Here is an 18,992-nt window from a genome sequence, read left to right as displayed (position 1 = left end):
TAGGCTGATCCATGCGGCAGCCAAATGCCTCTCTACTAGCTCTGTCCCGGAAGCAGATGCACCCCTCCAAATCTGTATTTGAATCTTGGGAGGTGCTTCCCAAGCATTTAACCCAGGTACTTGCCTGGTGTTTGTTTCTATACCTTCCCCTCGGGGTAAAACATGTTTCTGAATAATTTTATATTCAAAACTTGATTATCAAGTGTTTCTCAGTTTATATGTCTCCTGATATCAGTTTCTCGTTCTGGTGATCAGAATTTTGATCATAGAACAAAGCCAGGACTTATTATCCACCGATTTCAGATGCTGGATTTGTTGACAACACATGGAAAATAAAAAAAAATTTGGCATACGTGCTTTCCACTGTCAGGGGACAAAAAAAATTGATGAAGAATGGAAATAGATACTGCAGTCATCCAGTGGTTTAAACAAGCAGCGCATCAAAGATTAAGAGTAGAACAATTAATCACAGGAAATCAACTCTTTTATTAATTCTATGACAATATGAGTAACAGTAACAAGAGACGTGAAGAAATAAAAAATATCTTACGAAATTACATGGAGCCCCAGCAGAAAAAATAGATGGCTGTAGATTCTTCTTTTTTTTTTTTAAAAAAAAAAAAAGGAAAAGCATGACAAAAAAAAAATGCATGCGGATCTGTGGTTTTCTCATAAGGCGCAAAAATCACAAGTGGAACAGAGGGCATAATTGCTGCAAAACTTAAGCAGCAGAGAAGAATCAGAATACTCAATATGCAAGATACTTCCCTTAACTTCTGTTGATGCTGCTTTCAGATTCACAGGCCAATGGAGCACATGCAGCACCCACCAAACGATTAAAAAAAAAGAAGAACTACATTTACCGGTGGTGGGAAATGTGTCCATTAGTATTGCTAGTCAATCATGCTTTCCTTACTGTCAGATGTGGAAGAAGGGTCAATGTTGGATTTTTCTGCAGTTCGGATTATGTACTGCTTCTGAAGCCCTACTTCATTCTCAGACCACCATGTCTCTGCCTGTCGTTCACTGAACTTTTTCTGACTGTCAGATCAATCAAGTCAACATAAGAAATCAACAAATGGAAATATTGGAGAAATTTTTTGCTTAAAAAGTTTGCTGACATGATAGATTTTGTCCATGCAAGATTCATTTAAAATATGTTCAACAAGCTTTGCAGAGTCTATGCATTAAATCAGATAAATTTGACAGAGGACATTGCGTGATTTTTTCCCCATCAGTTAAAACAAGAAGTAACTCTATTAATTGAAAGGATTAAATGCAAACAAGCCATAAAGTTGGTCACAGGTTGAGGCTATGACCTTCAAACTTAAGGGTGAACATATATCTATTTATCCATGAGGAAGCTGAAAATATAAGTGCATATTAACTTGGACTATTACGATTTCCAAATTTGAGACTTGCTAGCAATAGCAAAGTGTGTCAAAGCAACACATATGACAACTAGACAGTTTCCATATTCATCATGCTATGGCATTATTCTGCAATCAACTTCATGGCATTGTCGCCTTTGACAACTAGACAAAAAAGGTATTTCCTACCTGAATCGTACTCGCTTGAGATGCTTTCCGCCTCCAGGGGAAGAGTAAACAGAAACATAAACTCCTGGTTCAACCTGTTCAACCCATTCTGTCTCTTCTGGTACCATAGTGTTGTAGGGCAATGGATCACCCAAGTGGCCATTGGACTTTGGTGCCTGAGAAGCAAATAGACATTTGTTTTATTCTGGTTATAAGACATACTAAATAAATTTGACATAAGCTTAGTATTAAACCCAACATTGCTGAAGATATCAGATCCTTCGGGCTCACTTTTAGCCATATTCTTCAACCAACATTGATGCGGGATGAATGCGAGGGATTTAAACATAAGGATTATCAGTAAGTTATGTTGATTAACTAGCCTAATAGCAGCAGGAAATTCAGTCACATATGGGATAAGAAAACATTAACATGAGTATAGTAATTTCAAGACTAGTTACCCGCATGTACTAATTCATTTAGGACTTAGAAGAATGGACCGTTGTGGTTGAGAAACCACTTGATTAGGACACTTCCTTCAATAAATCAGACCTAGAGTTGAGTTTACCAAACATTGAACTTCTGAAATTTTTTTGGAGGAGGATCCTTGATCTCACTCTCGAAGGTTGATGATTGGATGACCAAGCTTCATCTTCCGTTGCAACAGGGCCCTTTTGCTATTGGTTTGGAAGGATAATTGACCCAATGATATGGAGTACTTTAAGGACCTGCAAAGAAACAGGGATTAGAATTTTGGCGTGAGAGGGGAATGGAAATCACAAAAGAAAAAGGAGGCGAGAGGAGGTAGGGCAGTGGTGGATGTGGTAGTGGCTTTAGGGCCTCACGCCCAACTTGGAACAAGGGCCTCACGCCCAACCTTCTCTCAAGGTGACGAAGCAAGATTGCTAAGGAAGAAAGAAGCACTTTTTATTCATTCATCAATTGACATTACAAGATGTCATGAGGAGGTATTTATAGACTTTCCTCATGATTTGAAATTTAAACACATAATGAATGGCGCCCCACATTTGAAAGCTTGATTGCTAGAGAAAAGGAAGGAAAGTTGGCCAGCTTTAAGGGGAAGGTTTGAAGAGTTGTTGACTCCCATTTGAAATTTTCTTGCATTTGAATTGTGGCCGACCTCTTGGACTTTGAATTTGGGTGACGTGTCAACTTGTATGAGGTGGCGTCCCAATAGGTGGCACATAGCATGTTGCATAGGGATTGGTTCTTCTGATGAGGTGGCGTGACGTTGCATTGGTTCCTTTGATGAGATGGCATGATGTGGTCGGCTCCTTATGCTTGACTTCATCCTGGTTGGCATGCTTTCATTGGTTGGAGTAGTGGTGAGGTGGCTAGCTGATATTGATGTGGATGCCGAGGTGGTGCTCCAAGGGTGTGCAAAGGTGGTGGTAGAAACCTGACTTGGCTTGCTATCTGACTCAATGATTTTATTTACAGGACTCGATCAAATTTAAATTAACCACAGTGACCTTGAGTTAATTGATTGGAGTCTTTTCCGGATTCTGGTGCCCGCACCAAACATGAAAATAAATGGAACATCAGGTAGTGAGTGGAACAATAGTCAGCTATAATACAGGGGGAAAAAAAGAAACTTACACCACATTAGTGGCTTCACTTTCCTTCGCACCAATTTGATCATTGAAAATAGAAAAAGGGAGCAGAAAAAGAAAGCAAACACTTGTTCTCAATTTTCTACATATTCTTTTTGAGAGAAAAAAAACTCATTTTTCTACTTGTTAAAGTGAAGAAACTTAACACTCTTAATGTAAGGTTGGTTAACCTACTCCCCCTCTCTCACACGGACATAATCACACACCCCTGCATTCTTTGATTTCTTCCTTGCTGCTGCTGTGTATTCTCATATTGCTTCACTAGATTACATTGCTGCTGCTTCTTTATTTTTTAATTTATGTTGCCACGGTTTGTTGATGAAGCAGTACCTTTTTCCTTATTCATTATTTTTCATAATTATTCGATGATTCTGTCAAACAATATATTAGACCTGCCATCTTTGTTGATGCTGTTGAGGAATTGTCCTACATAGGGTAGGTTAGAGACTCTAGTTGGTCTCATAAGCTCATAAGCCCATCCACACACTAGCTTAAGCTTTTGGGTTGGACCTTAACATGGTATTATAGCCAGCTGTCCCTATTGCCTACTGATGCCTCCACACTCTCCCTTACTAAACTATGTGTCACGGTTCTCTGCAGAATTCAGCCCTTGAGACCTCATGTGCACTTACTAGCCACCTTATGGACCTTCCTAGAACCTAGCAGAACTTCAAAATCTAGTCCTCAATATCCTTAAGGACCTTCAAAATCAACTTGCAGGTTTAAAAAATCTTATTGGTTGCAAAATTTTCAAACTATGGCTTTACTGTCATGTTCTGTGTAAGAATGGTAAGGTAATTTTTGACCCAAACCCTAGTTTCCATAATGCTTTAGGTCCATGTTACATATGCATGTCTTTCCCAATCGATCTTGCATCAAAAGCTTGCAAACAATCATCTCTCTGAGGAAGACTACCAAATAAGCAAGCTGTTCATGAGCTAGCTCTGTTTAGCTTGAAATTTGGCTGGAACCAGCTTGCTAAAGTAGCAGGAGACGAGCTAGATCTAAGCTTACCTCGCTCAAGCTAGGATTCAATAAAACTTGAACTATGGATACATAAATAATATTTACAATGGATGATTGTAATTCTTATTATATAAAATATTTTATATCTATATTACCAACTTACATAACATATAAAATACAATATATTTCTAGTACAGGATTAAGATGAAATTGAGATAGTTAGCTTAAAAATTATAAATGGCAGCTTGAAAGAACCCAAGTTTTCAACAGATCTCTCAAACAAGCTGCTTGTGAACATCTTCAGTTAAGCTAAAAAATGACTGAGCTGGCCCAGGCTCAGCTCAATGACAAAACGAGCTGAACTTGAGCTCGGCTTGGCTCTCCAGAGCTCAGCTTGTTTACAAGCCCCAAGTTGCCGCCTACCTTTTGATAGAGTAGGAAGGTTGAGTTTCAAATCATAATTAAACATCTCCACTGGTGGTTATCTTTACAAATTAATGGCTTTTAAAAGCTTTTGTTCACAACAATTCAAAACACAGAAACACTATTTATCGATCATTGGATTAATTATAACATCTGACGGGACCAATAAATTCTAGCACCAGGAAAATCTAAGTTATTTGAGGTTTTATGCTCAAACTTTTGTTATAAATTTTGAATTGATCTCATCTATAATCAGGGAAGCCAATCATGTGACTTTATAAATTGTCACGAGTAATAGTTAAACATGTGAGCCATTTAATTTCTATGAGATAAGCATCCTCTTTTAGGCAGACAGAACTCTAGTTTGATAATATATTAGATCTTGGGAATAAATCTATACAAACATATTTAATAGGAGAGAAGTGTCATTTGAAATAAACTAGAAATTTCAGGAAGTACTTTTCTGTTCTCATGGCAATGATTCCACGTGACTCCTACAAGTGCAAAGACAAAGTTGTACATTTCATCTAGTGAAATTGCTACACTAGTGAATTGAGATCCCTGCTGATTAGAAACATAAGGATCTGACAGACTGCTGCTTTGTTCAAGTCTTTCTGATTGTAATGACGATTGTTCAAAATCAGCATCTAAATTCTGTTCACCTGTGCTTTTCCTAATGTCCTCTCTAGCATCTGAAGCATGCAAATCGCCTGATGAAGACTTAGCAAGAGAAATGTCTCCCTTAGGTCGAGACATCTCACTCCAGGAACATTGTGATAATTTCATCTAGTTATACTCTCTAAATATACTGATTAGTTTGGATTATTCCAGACTTTTTGGTGAAAATTTTTTTATTCATGTGGTGACCATCTAAACTTCATTTCTATGAAACCAGCAAGGGGGCAAAAAAAGAAAAAGAACAACTCGGGAAAGCAGAGGTTTTGTATGACCATTGGCTGGAATGTGAAGGTGTGATAGATTGGATTTTTTCTATGGCCAGAAAAATCAATGACAAGCCAAAGGATATTTCAATGCTAGACATTTAGATTAACAAGTAGTCAACCAGAGATAGCAAAAGAAATGGTTAGAAACACAATATGATATCAAGATCATGTTTTGAAGGTTGTTATCCAAAAAAGTTTCTGAGGGTAAATATCAAGCAATAACAAATTTTGATGGAGCTCATATGGTAAAAACTAAAAACACTTCTGGCTATGTGATGAATGCTCTAATTAACTATGCAAATTTGTAAACATCTTGTCTACCATGAGAGAATAGAGCATAGTGAAAGTCGAGAATAAACATTCCAAGTCAGAAATTCAAGTTGTCATCGTATTCACAAGAGCTTTCAAGGAAGAACCCAGGTATTTAGCACGTACATATCCCAGTGGATTCTTTTATAGAGTTCTGTTTTTCTATTAGACTAATTAGAAACAGTCAATATGCCGGTTCTTGATATATAATTTGCTGGTCCTGTTTATCGTTTCCTTCCAACTTTCAGACCCACTTATAGCCTAGTAGACTTCTAAGTCTATTTGTGATCTCCTTGACTTATTAACAATAGGCTTGCTGAGAATAATAAGTAGAACTGCATGAACCAGGGGTTTAAACAGTGCAAAGCCACTACCCTGATGTAGGCCCCTTCCAGCTCCCATCCACACTTTATATCCTTTCTTGCTTATCATCATCCCTCTCAAGTGATCCTATCATATCAGTCCCCGCTTTAATACTTGTGGACTTGAGCTTTCTAGTTCATAGTAGGACCTAAATCCTCAAAAATATCAAGCTGAGACTCCCCCAGGAGAATTTCAAGAAAGTCCAAGTGCTGTTGCTGCAATTTTGCACCATGCAGTTGCTTTTGAACATCGAGAGGAATCCTAATCATAGTGACACATCCAGCAAGAGTCTGACACTCTTTTTCTCTTGCCTTGATGCAGGGTGCAGGAAAGGCATGCGCCTTAACTTCTTTTAGAAACCTAAACTTGACTTATACTTCATATTGCGATCCATTCCACATCCAATATCACATCCACAGCCAGAAACTTGGAAGTAATTAAAATATTCTCTTTTTCTCTTTTGACACATCTGATCATCAAGGGAAAATGACAAACTTGGAGATAGGGTGACGCACATTAAACTTAAGATAATGATTTCAAGCAAGCATCTGATCATTTGATAAGAGGCCAAGGCAGACCAAAAATCTCTGATGAAGTATCCTGAAACATGCATCAATGTGGCCAGAAGAGAGTATATAATAGGAAGCACTACATAGAAACCAAATTGCTTGGGGCCTAAAGAATCCTTCCATAGTTTTTCACTCTAAAATAAAAAAGTATTGCTTTACATGTTCGAAGACTCCAATCACTGAAAAGATATGGCCACAATGCATGTTCAATGAATATCCAGGAATACATATATAGACTTGGCTACACTTGAGTATCTTCACTCAAATTCGATCAGTTTTAAAATGGACAATGCATGTTCAATGAATATCCAGGAATACATATATATAGACTTGGCTACACTTGAGTATCTTCACTCAAATTCGATCAGTTTTAAAATGGACAATAGGAGTCCCACGTCAATGACCTGAGCTATAAGAAATGATCTACTACTTCTAAACTGCTTACATACAAAAAAAAAATCATGTGATTGGGAGATCCCTAGCCTACGCATCAAGTAGTTAAAAATTCAACAGTTCAAATTACATGAAACAATACATGGTTTTTTCTTGATCACTTAATGCATAGGCTAGAGGCCTCCAAATCACATGATTTTTAGTATGTAAATAGTTTAAAGGTAGTAGATCAAATTAATGGCTAGAATCATTGATGTGGGACCCCAATGTTCTGATCTAGATCTGAATGGATTTGAGTGGAGATTCAGTTGAGTAGAGCCAAGTCTATATATATACCATAATACAAAAGGAAACGTATAAAAATGCTTTCATAATAGTTCCACTATGTTAAGGAAGCGGATATAGAAATGCTTGAAGTGTTCAAAAAAAAAAAGAGGGTTTTGAAAACAATCAGCTCATTTTTCTCAAAAAAAAAAAGCTGAAGATGCAGAGGCCCTGAGACATAATAGAAATTAGATTGTTTTTGAAGAAGTGACTCTACCTGTGCAGTAAGAGACTTGATTATTTCATTTGCAGCATTGTATTTGGCAGCTTCCTCTTCCGCTTTTGCTGTAGCTTCTCTCAAGAGCTTTGATGTTCTTTTGAGCTCAGCCTCCAAAAGTCCAGCTTTGCGTGTAAGATCCTGTACCTGCAGAATACAATTCCGGTACATAGATTGCTTAGGCAGCTCATGTATCTAACGAAATAACGGAAAATATTGTCATTCTGCTATGATACTTGGACACTTGAAGCAAGAGCAAACCAAATTGACAAGACACAGGTACACAAATGTAAAGGGCAGGACTTGGTGCCACGATAAGGTTGCTCTATTATAACCAGGGTATAAGGCGGCAAATATCTGACCCTCCCTAGACACTCCAGTGACAGGAGCTTTGTGCACCGCAACGCCCTTCTTCATACACACACATGTACATATATGTGCGCATGCATGTGCAATGCCTGTGTGAATGTATGTATGTGTATGTATGCATGCATGTATATATATATATGCGTGTTGATGCTTGCATTTGAAGCATTAACAGTGTGCATCAATAATGACACGGTATGAAGACCAGTGTTTCAAAAAATGGCTGCAGAAAATGGGAAATCAAGGGACTACATAGTGCATATGCCATATGAAAGCCACATATAAGGTCATTGTTTTTTAACTATTTAACGGAAAATAAATACATTGAAACAATAAAAAACAACAATGATGATAGTAATAATTTTTTGGGTAACTAATAGCAATTTTAAAAATAATAACAAGTAATGATTATGCTTACTACTCAGTACAAAAGACTTGATAGCAGTAATTATAACATAATTAACATAGTAATATCACTAATATCTGTATCAGGCCCATCTAAAACCACATCAAGCTTAACCATCAGCTTGAACTTGCTTCAACCACACAGGCTCAATAAGAGTGGGCTGCATATGTGGCCCCAAAATTCTAAGCAAGCGGTATATGCAACTGCACGATGCAAAGCAAGTTGCATATGCAGCCCCATAGTGCTAGGTTGACTGCATTTTGGGTCCATATGCAGTATGACTGCATATAGTAACTGCATATAGGCTATGTTGTACAGTCAAGAGACTGCATTTGCATAGGTGTGCACATATATGGCCACATGCACTGCATTTCAAAACACTGATGAAGATACGTTGGCAAGTTAAAAGGTATCATGAGATTTTAATGGCAAGAAAAAAAGAACAATGAATCATCAAACTAGAAGGCACCGTGACACGGATGAAGATACACTAGCAAGTTAGAAGGTATCATGACATTTTGATGCCAAGAAAAAAAAGAATACTGAGTCATCAATTAGATTGAGGTATAGGCAGTATGCATTTAAATTCATTTTGTTCAAGTCACTATTAATAATCCAGATCTGCCCATTGTAAGCAGTTAAGTTTGTTTTTTGTTTCACTTTAACAGATTAACCCCTGAAAAGGAACTCAGGATTTTAGCAAAAAAAAAAGGAACTCAGGTGAACCTATTGATGATCTCTATCACATGTCTTTGAAAACTTTTTCCCTTTATAATTTTTGGTAAGCAGAATAACTGTATCAACTACTTATAAGGTGATCTCATGAGGATTGTCACTTCATGTGTCATAGGTAAAGATGGTTGACCTCCTTACAGAAAAGGCCAGAAAAACTGATTACTTATCTGTCTACCCAAATAACTAAATTTCAGCTGCCATTGTTTTCAATTGTGTAAATACACTATTATGAAACAATTTATATAAGAAAGCTGACATTCATCATATGGCATTTTCAGGTACGATCGGATGACAGAAAAAAACCATTAAGCTGACCTCAAATTGATGCAACAAAGTTTTCTGGTAATGGCCAACATGATAATAAAAAATGAAATGTTCTTAACATGACAATTTCAAACACACAAAACATCCAATAATGGGAGTTGTCACATCCTTGTATTACTGGATTTGTACATAGTCAGAGACAATCTAAAGCAAACTACTAGCCAATTCAAGCATCCATGAACCATGAATACATCCCTAACCATGTCCATATTTGATATGTAGATATCAATTCGATACACCTCAGAGATGACCTGATACATGGTAAATATTTATTCTAAGCCGGTATATTTTTGTTAATTTCTGTTAAATAGTTGGTACAGGATACAATAAGGATACGACTACATCCGTGATGCGTCTCCAAATACTTTTGGTTGTCCAATTATAGGTCAAGATAGTTTGGGCAAACAGCCCTTGGATCCACAGTATTTAAGGTAATTAAAACCTCTTTAAGCCCGTCCTTATTATGTTGTATTTGTATCTTGCACTTATGCCCTATGTCCATCCTTCATGATCAAGCATTATATTTTCTTGTAAATAACCTTCTTTGCTTTCAGTTTTTTGTCAATTAGTCACAAAAGCTACTAAATCATCAAGTTTGAATGCAGAATGTAGTGATTACATTCGATGTGATCATAAAGCTCACATTTAAATTGCCTTTTCTCGTGCAATAATATTATCTAGAATTAAAACTATGGGTTCAGCTTATAAGAACAAATGAAACTAAAATCACACACTGTGATGAGATGAATGATGCCACTATCTTACTTGCATTTATTGAAATAGTCACCTGCAACTGCAGTCTAACAACTTGCATTGCATTGTCATTCGTCTTCTTTGATTCATCAGCAACCATTTCCAAGGATGTGAGACGAGATACAAGTGGAGTGGTTATTGAAGGCAGTGGACTCTGCATACTTGAGACAGGAGATGTTGATCGAGAAGTTGTTCTTGAAGAAGGAACAGAAGCAGAAACTTTTTTTTTTGAAGAACCAGAAAATATGTTTGAAGATTTTAATGGGTAAGAGCTTCCCAATTTAGAGGTTTCATTCAGGATGGGAGGTAATCGGCTATTGTTTGTTTCAGATTTCTTCAACTTGGAATGCCTGTTTTCACCTTTGAAGGAACCAACTGAAGAAAGCCTAGAGCATTGTCCACGCAATCTCGAACAGACAGATTCATTTTCAGTAAACTCATTGGAAATTTGCTTTTGGTTTCCATGTTGATGTATTGGAATTCGAGAAATCATTCCTGACCCTATGATCTTTTTAAGTTTAACATAGCATTCATCGCATACACGATAAGGTTTACTAATATTTGGTGCTAAAGATGCCTTTACAGACTTTCTGCTACTGCATGCTTTGCAGAAAAACAGACCACAGTTATAACAGTTATGACGCTTTCTTCTGAAACCAAATTGAAGGCGACAACCAGAGCATACAGATTGATCAGCACTTGACACCCATTTATGAAGACAGATGGCAGCAGTAAAATTTGCACCACATGCAACACTCTTAACTTGCTTGTCCTTCAAAGCTTCAACAAGTGTGGGTGTAGTGCGATCATCATTGTCTCCATGGCCTAACTGACCATTAGCCCCCTTACCCCAGGTGTAGACTTCAGTTCTAGAAGTCAAAACTGCAGCATGATAAGAACCACATGCAATTTCTTCAACAAAATTGTTTGAAAGTTTTCCTTCAATACAAGTTGGAAGCTTTCCATCCGCTAGAGGACTCCCAAGCTGTCCATGAACAGCGCTCCCCATCGTATAAACTTGTCCAGAAGTTGTGAGAGCAATAGTAACATCATTCCCACAGGCTACCTGACAAAAGCTTGGCTCAGATAAAGAAGCCACACATGCTGGAACTAATCTCGGTTCTGTATCACCATGTCCAAGTTGGCCTTTCTCCCCTTCTCCCCATGTAAACAACTTTCCAGATGCAGAGTTACCATTATCTGTAGATTCAACTGTTAGTTCCACAACTGCAGCAGTGTGCCAGACACCACAAGCTGCCCTCAGAGTGCACAATCCCTTCAAAGCTTCTACTTCTCTTAGCATATTTGTGCTTTTACGATCTCCATGGCCTAGAGCACCAAATATACCATCACCAAATGTGAATAATTGCCCAGCAGATGTTACAACGGCTGTATGCCATGGTCCACAAGATACCGATGACACATTCAGGCCTTCCATTTGACCAACTACTAGTTTAGGAATCCAATGACTAGCCTCACTCCCATGCCCAAGAAGACCAGAATTGTGAATACCATCACCCCATGTGTAAAGGTCTCCTGACAAAGTGACAGCACATGTATGAAACTCTCCACATGCCACAAGTTCAATGTTCATACCACCTAGAGCATCAACAAGCTTTGGATGGGAAACATCAGCATCTACACCATGTCCAAGCCTGCCTCCCAACTCTTCACCCCAACTAAAGACTTGACCCTGTTTGGTGACTAACACCACATGCCTACTTCCACAAGCTATATTGTGGACATCGAGCATTACAGCTGATTCCATAGGTTTTGGCAAAGGAGAATCTGTTTGGGTGGCATATGAACTTCCAATCCGATGAAGCCCACCACCAAGAACCCCATTGCCTGTGCCTTCTCCCCAGATGAAAACATCACCCAGGGCATCAAAAACCCCATGGCATGACCCATTGCTGGATGAGCTTATTGCACTAGATACACTAACTCTACAAGTTTCAACTGCAGAGCTCTGTCCAGTTGAATTATCCACACCTCCAGATGAGAGTGAACTCACAGAATTGCGTACTGATTCTGATGGAATGGAGCTTTTGGCGGCTGCAGTGTATAGTATCACATCAGAAAATACCTTTGCAAAGCTGCTAACTGGAGGATTCTCATATGTCCTTGGGGCATCTCCAGAATCCTGAGGAAAAGAAAGGCAACGTAAAGTATATTTGATGAGATAATAACGAATACAATTTTGAAGAGACAAAACAATCCAACCTTTTCGAATGTATCAGTATCACAAAATGGTGAAATCAGTGGAAGATTTCTTCGAGCAAGCATATTTTGATCAGATATTCTTTCTGCTTTTGGTTCTGATTTCTTCTGATAATTTCCACGTGAAATTAAGGCCTTCAAACCAACAAACCAAACTTCAGCTTCATCCTTGTCCTTGCAAATCTGTCGTCAAGATCCCGACCAACTATGAGGTGCTAATTTATAAAGCATGCAATGCAAGTTAGAATGTGTATTTGCAAAAAACTAATAGGATTTATCAAAGAAAAAGGGAATTGTTTGCAAAAATGGCACAGCTTATTTCCCTTTTTTCATATTTGGCCGCTTCTTTTTATTGGCAGAAATTGTCTGGTTTCAAAAGTTTTGGACACTTTTGCTGCTGGTTCCACAGATGCACTTCAGATGTTCGCTATAAAAATTATGTTCATCTAGCACTCAGGAAATATGCCCATTCAATATTTAACAAGAAAAAAGTGCGTCAAATATAAAAACTATGCATTTAACTCCACTTAAACATATGGCTACAGTGTATCTGCTGGGGCCAGGGGCAAAAGCATCCAAAAATTTCAATACTAGGCCATTCTTGCAAAATAATATAAAAATGGTCCAAATTTGTAAAACAAGTCAGTCACTTCTGCAAAATTTCTGAAGAACAATTAAGCCCAAAATCATATTTCACAAGTACATAGCCAAACAAGAAGATGTCCCACCAGATCTAAAGACCTGTCCTTGGTTATAAGTGAAAATGACTGGTATTCCTTATCAGGCCTTGGATATCGCTGAAATATAGGCTGAAAAGAAGGGAAAAAAAATATTCTTCAGACTATCATAAAGATCAAATGAGATGATACAAAAATTCAAACCACCTTTTGCAATATATCAATATGATCAAACAAACTCCTCAGTCCTTTTCCAGAATTTTAGTTTCATCTAAAAACTACATATCATAATTCAACAATTTCATTATGAGTTATAGTTACATGTTATTTTTATATTGGAATATCGCTTCCTAACAAGAGACTTGGGAGAAAAAGCATTACTTCATCATCCAATATGCTCTAACACAATTACATTTGCGGGCCATGTATGGCTTTAAGGACATCCAACTGTAGAAATATAAACTCAAAAGGCTGATGTGTGAAACTTGCTATGAATGAGAATGATAATTGAGTTCTTCCATAGTATGATCTCATAGTCAAGTAAAATGTATTGATTTGGACATATGTGCTTTAATGTAAAGCATGCATGAGAACTTACACATGCAAACAAGGAAAGAAGAAATTTTATAACACATTAACTTACAGTCCGTTGCCCCGGTATGATTTTTGAAACATGACTTAGTATAAGTTGTTTCTCCACTTTCCCTGAATACCAAATCAATGTGGACTCATCCTGAAAAGCAAGAGAAATAGCCTTATCATATTAACTAAAGGAACCCTTGGTTTTGCAATACTTCTAGAAGCATATCAAATGCATAGGCAAGTTCTGCCGTACTAATCAGTACTGGTACGTACCGACCATACCGTACCAATACCAAATTGGTATGCGGTAAGAGGGTACATCAACACTCGATACACCGAACTAGCCCCGTACAAGGTGTACCAACACTGTAATAGGATGGTACCAGTACAAAGTCCAGTGCCGAGATAGTGAATCTTGTGCATAAGTAAAAAAAATAATAACAAAGGTTTGCTTTGGTAGAACTGCAAAAAAATAATAACAAAGGTTTGCTTTGGTAGAACTGCACTCATGAAATTTTCCGTTACTTGGAAAAGAAAACTAAGATTTAAACTTTTAGCAACAAAAGGAACTCTTGGTTCCAAAATATTTCTAGGAACATATTACATGCATAAGTGAAAAAAATAATAAGGGTTTGTTTTGGCAGAACTGCACTAATAAATTGTTACTTTGGAAACAACTGTGAGCTTTAAAACTTTTTTAGGAAAAAAATGTGTTTGATCATGCACAATTTCTTCATGATTGGAATCACACTTCACATACTCTTCGTTGGTAATGAGATTGGCTTTTTGATAATTTCCTAACTGGACATGATCTTGGAATGATATAAAGGACAACCTTTTTATTTATACCCAATTTTTGCCCTACCCTAGTTCTTGCCCATCAGAACTTGAGTAGCGCACCCCAGAACTTTTTAACTCTTTTTTTGGATCATCTTAGGCTAGTACCAAGAGGTTCAGCCAGCTCTCTCAACCTGCACACCTTCTATGGAAGGAAAAGTGAGAAGAGACATCTCTTCATGCGAAAAATCGAAAATTCTTTATAGATCTCTTCAGTTTTTGCTCCTTAATGATTGGGTCATTGGCATCTTCCATTAAAGGCAACACAAGAAAGTGTGGCGGGGCCATAGACCATAATTTGGTGTACTTGCTGAGAGAAATTGTGTTTTGTTGACGAGACTCTCTGTGATCTTCTAACCCATATAAAAGTTACAAATTGATAAGTCTTATAACCTAAGTTTTTACAATTTTCTATAACCATCATAGAATTGTCATTCCAAGAAATCACTGAATTTAACTGGAACTGATCATAGAAATGGAATCATAATTTTATGGAAAATGTCTAGGCTAAAACAACAAAAATATCCATCCAGTCACCCTAGAAAGCACTGTAGCATAAACAAAATGAGCACTTCTCATAGGTAAGCAATATCTAAATTGAATTATGATAGAGGAGAATGATACAAAGGAACATTGAGAAAATAAATTAATATTGAAACATACTTTAGTTCTAACACAACTTACATTAGAAAGCCTGAAAGGGCAAAATTTTGGCTTTCCTCTGCGTCCATATTTAAGTAAACATGCTCCTTTCTTGAGGGCTATAATTGCCTGATCATCCAATAAATTTATCAAGAAATAAAATGATGTCATATTATAATGCAAGAAAAGAGCATCATGCCAGTCATGGTAACTTTAGGAGTAATGAATGCCTTGTTTTTTTTACAAACAGATAGTGGAAGAAGATTCTGTGTTACCCTTGAAGGTGTTTTCCTGAATGTACAACATGGGTAATTGATATTGTTTGGTGGAATTGCCAACACTGTAGGTTTATAAAAGAAAGTAATTTAATCCAAACCTTGTTATTAACACTAGGTCATTAATATCTAACATACACCAACAATCATTTCTTGAAGAAACTATTCACCAATAATGAAGTCCAAGAGGCCAATTTCTTAAATATAAAACCAGCCAGCTATTTGCAATTTCAAATATTATTTTTTAAGGGATATAACCTCAATCAGTGGAAGATTTTAGGATTCCACTCACTTTCAAGTTGTGCATACAGAACTATCATATTATAAGAACTATTGGACCAATCAAAATTTATCTTAAATTAATTATGGTAGAGAATCATTAACTTAAAAGCATATGAAATGAATTATAAACAATTTGACATTTCCATCCTGTCCAAGACACCTAGCTACAACATACATGCGTGCCATGGCGCGCGGGCGCGGGCGCGGGGGGGGGGGGGGGGGGGGGGTGGTTGTTGACGTGATGAGACTTATGAATAGAATAGAAATGATCTATAAATGATCAAGAGAGAAAAAAATGAATGAATTTTCATTCATAATTGGTTTGTTGACGTGAGAGAGATTTGGATGTCCTAAGGCTGCAGCCCGCAAGGTGGAAGATAGGGACTATGGCAGTTGCTAAATAACTACAGCAAGAACCCAACTCAATAGTTCATTGTATAGTAATTTCTGGCAATGAAAGGGAGGGCAATTGAATTCATGAGGGCATCTAGATGAAAAAGTGTCCAATAATGCTGATTCCGTTGCTTAGCTATGAGTATTTTGGCCTATGAATGTGAAGAACCAGAGAGGCATGTAAGATATGCCAAATAGCTAGCCGCAAAGTGAAGCATGAACAAGTTCAATGGTGAAAAGCATAAGGAACATAATTTGCAGAAATTTTGCCAAAGGATTCTTTGAAAGCCTCCAGGTTAATGTCCAAATGATCCATGCTCCTATAATCAAGAAGAATTGAAGTAAAAACGGCAGTGCTGCCATTGTCATCTGGTACCTTCCTTTTTATCAATGTACGAGTTCCATGCTGATTCCTTATCAAATGAAAGGACGACAAAAAAGAATGGGCTAGGGGGTGGGTGGGGGTTTGTACTTCAGTGGCGGAAAAAAAAAAATCAGAGGCACAAGATATTTTCACAAAAAGAGCGGGGAGAAAAAGCCTCACTCTGCCGAGATATTCTAAGACCAATTGGAATTAACACTAACAAAGCTCGATACCTGTTCGATATCCCTCTCCAGGGAGCCGCCCCTCACGGAATCTGCCATCTGCGATCTAATATCAAGCATTGCATGCGTGAAGAACACCACTCTTCTGAACAATAAGAAGAATACGACAGCATCTGAACCTGCCCCATAAAGGAACATGTAGCACGTTTTGTTCTAGAGAAGAGAAATGCAGATTATTCATCTATCCCATCAGATTCAAAGCGAGCCATCTCAAGCCAATGATTCACCCCGAGTTAAGTTCTTTGAAGATTGAAGCCCAAGAACGTCTTGGGAACCGGTCCCAATATCGGAATGCATGCATTGTAGCCACAGAACTCCTAAAGAAATCAATGGATGGCAAAACTTAGAGAAAAGATCATTTCCAATTCTTCTTCCTCAGGAAACTCTCCATTAGGAACTACAAACCCACGCCCATCTGAATAGTTTCCGAGATCCAAAACAGCTCAAATTTCTCGGAAGAAACCGTAGAATCCCGCAAATTAGCTCTGAAACACATCAAATCGCACAAAAATCAGGCAAACGTGAGCCCCCGCGGGCGTTTAAACCTCGGAATCCTTTAAAATATTACATCAATGGCGGAGAGAAGCTACCTCGCCTCTAGGAACCAGGGAACGGCGCCACCAAGCACGGCAATTTCCAACGAATCGACGAGGGGAAGCGATTGGCGCTGTTGGGGGAGGGCAATGGAGGGATTGAATCGAAGGATCCAGGAGGATCTCGTCGCAAGAGGAAGTTCTTCGGATCGAGGGTTTCGCCCGAATGGTAGAAGAAAATGGCGAGAAAGGATCAAAGAACGGAGGGGAAACTATCGTATGCCGGGAGAGCCAGAGGAAACCAACGTGCACCGCTCCCTCCATTCGTTCCATTCTTTCACACGTCAGCATAAACACCGCGAAATCATCGATTCGGAATGCATGAAAACACGGAGTCCCCCATGGATTCTAATAACGACCGTTATAAGTCCATGCGTCATAGAAGGAGCAACGTTCTTTCGCGTTGGATCATCCGAAAAAAAAAAAAATACAGATTCGGAGCGCTTTGAGATTGTGCGGTGGGTGATCCAATGGTGGATTCGCACGAAGGAGGAAGGAAGGTGGATCCTCCTTTCGCGACCATCCGTCCATGGTTCATCGCGCGAAAGGTATAACCTCGTCGACTGCCATCACTCGCTTAGCCGCGTGGCCCCTGCGGTGTCCCGGGTTCTAGAAAAGTTAATAAAAAAAAATATTTTGATAAAAATTATACAAGATATTTATTATATTTTTTTAAAAAATAAAAAATTTAAATTTGTCTGAATACTTTTTTAAAATTTATATTTATTTCTATATCCGCATAAAACGTTGTTTTTGCACAAATACTCCTAATATAACGATTCTTTTAACACTACTAATAAAAATCATATTTATTTTAATTAAAAGTAAAATAAAATTTTGAAATTATCTTTTTTTTGTCTTCCATCACGCTCGTCTTCTAGATATTTCTTTTTACATATCTATCCATTAAAAATATTTTAATCATTTTAATTTGAAATCGTTAATTTTTTAACGATGTTTGATGGCGTGGGTACATATGCAAAAATAAAAATAAAAAAGACAGAATAGCAAAATAAATATTTTATGAGAGTATACATGCAAAAATATCAATTTTGGAAGAATATTCATGCAAAATTTGATATTTAGAAAGGTATTTATGTAAAAAAACTCTATTTTTAATAAAAGATGAGCTTCTTTTAAGTACTTTAAAAAAAAAAAAAAAAGACGACTTTTGGAATCCTATATCCTAAATAATTGTTTTTCCTCATAAAATATAAAAATTTATATTTATAAAAAAATTTATTTTTTTTTAATACTCCGATCAATATTCCACTATTTTTTTTTATTGACCATATTTTTGTCCGCAACTTCCTTCAAAACCGCACAGCTAGGCCACTCCCTATTTGGACCATGCTCTGACTCGTCTCAGTCCCACATACATGTTCCTTGGTTGGCATTTAGACAATCGGAATGAAGCGTCCAACCGTTCTAACAGCTTATTGCCACCTTATCTTTCGCATGTAAGAACAATGCTAGATATATGCAAGAAAACAGTTGGGAAATATCTGGACATATTGCAATCTGCTAATGGCTGATCTTTTAGGGTCACCAGCTAAAAGGTTAAATAGAGCCCAGGAAAGAAACGGTAGCAAGCATGAGAGCATCGCAAGCACTGTTCTCA

The 18,992-nt window shown here is 37.5% G+C and overlaps 1 protein-coding gene across 10 annotated transcripts; it reads right to left on the bottom strand.

Moving 5' to 3' along the window:
- Positions 1 to 619: 619 nt before the first annotated feature.
- On the bottom strand, positions 620 to 17,949 carry LOC103716809 (PH, RCC1 and FYVE domains-containing protein 1-like). Of its 10 annotated transcripts, none has more exons than XM_088721763.2 (10): positions 17,369 to 17,949; positions 16,770 to 17,263; positions 15,265 to 15,351; positions 13,805 to 13,894; positions 13,213 to 13,293; positions 12,488 to 12,667; positions 10,299 to 12,407; positions 7,681 to 7,827; positions 1,560 to 1,714; positions 620 to 1,041 (listed from the first exon to the last, which is right to left on the bottom strand). In XM_088721763.2, exons 2-10 carry the CDS (start codon positions 16,914 to 16,916, stop codon positions 894 to 896), a joined length of 3,144 nt encoding a protein of 1,047 aa, XP_088577889.2. In that variant the 5' UTR covers positions 16,917 to 17,263; positions 17,369 to 17,949; the 3' UTR covers positions 620 to 893. The 10 variants fall into 10 exon arrangements, 5 of the variants coding, with proteins under 5 accessions (XP_088577889.2, XP_089786834.1, XP_088577891.2 ...); XM_089930708.1 differs by having other exon boundaries at positions 620 to 1,037; XR_015987060.2 differs by lacking the exon at positions 620 to 1,041 and adding an exon at positions 2,156 to 2,266 and having other exon boundaries at positions 1,592 to 1,714.
- Between the last annotated feature and the right edge of the window lie 1,043 nt (positions 17,950 to 18,992).

The sequence above is a fragment of the Phoenix dactylifera genome, chromosome 5 (assembly GCF_051530095.1).
Source record: "Phoenix dactylifera cultivar Ajwa chromosome 5, Ajwa_hap1_PhDact_Kaust_v1.1, whole genome shotgun sequence".
Classification (NCBI taxonomy): domain Eukaryota; kingdom Viridiplantae; phylum Streptophyta; class Magnoliopsida; order Arecales; family Arecaceae; genus Phoenix; species Phoenix dactylifera.
The sequence above is the reverse complement of the archived record's forward strand: the minus strand, read 5'-3'. Positions and strand labels throughout refer to the sequence as shown.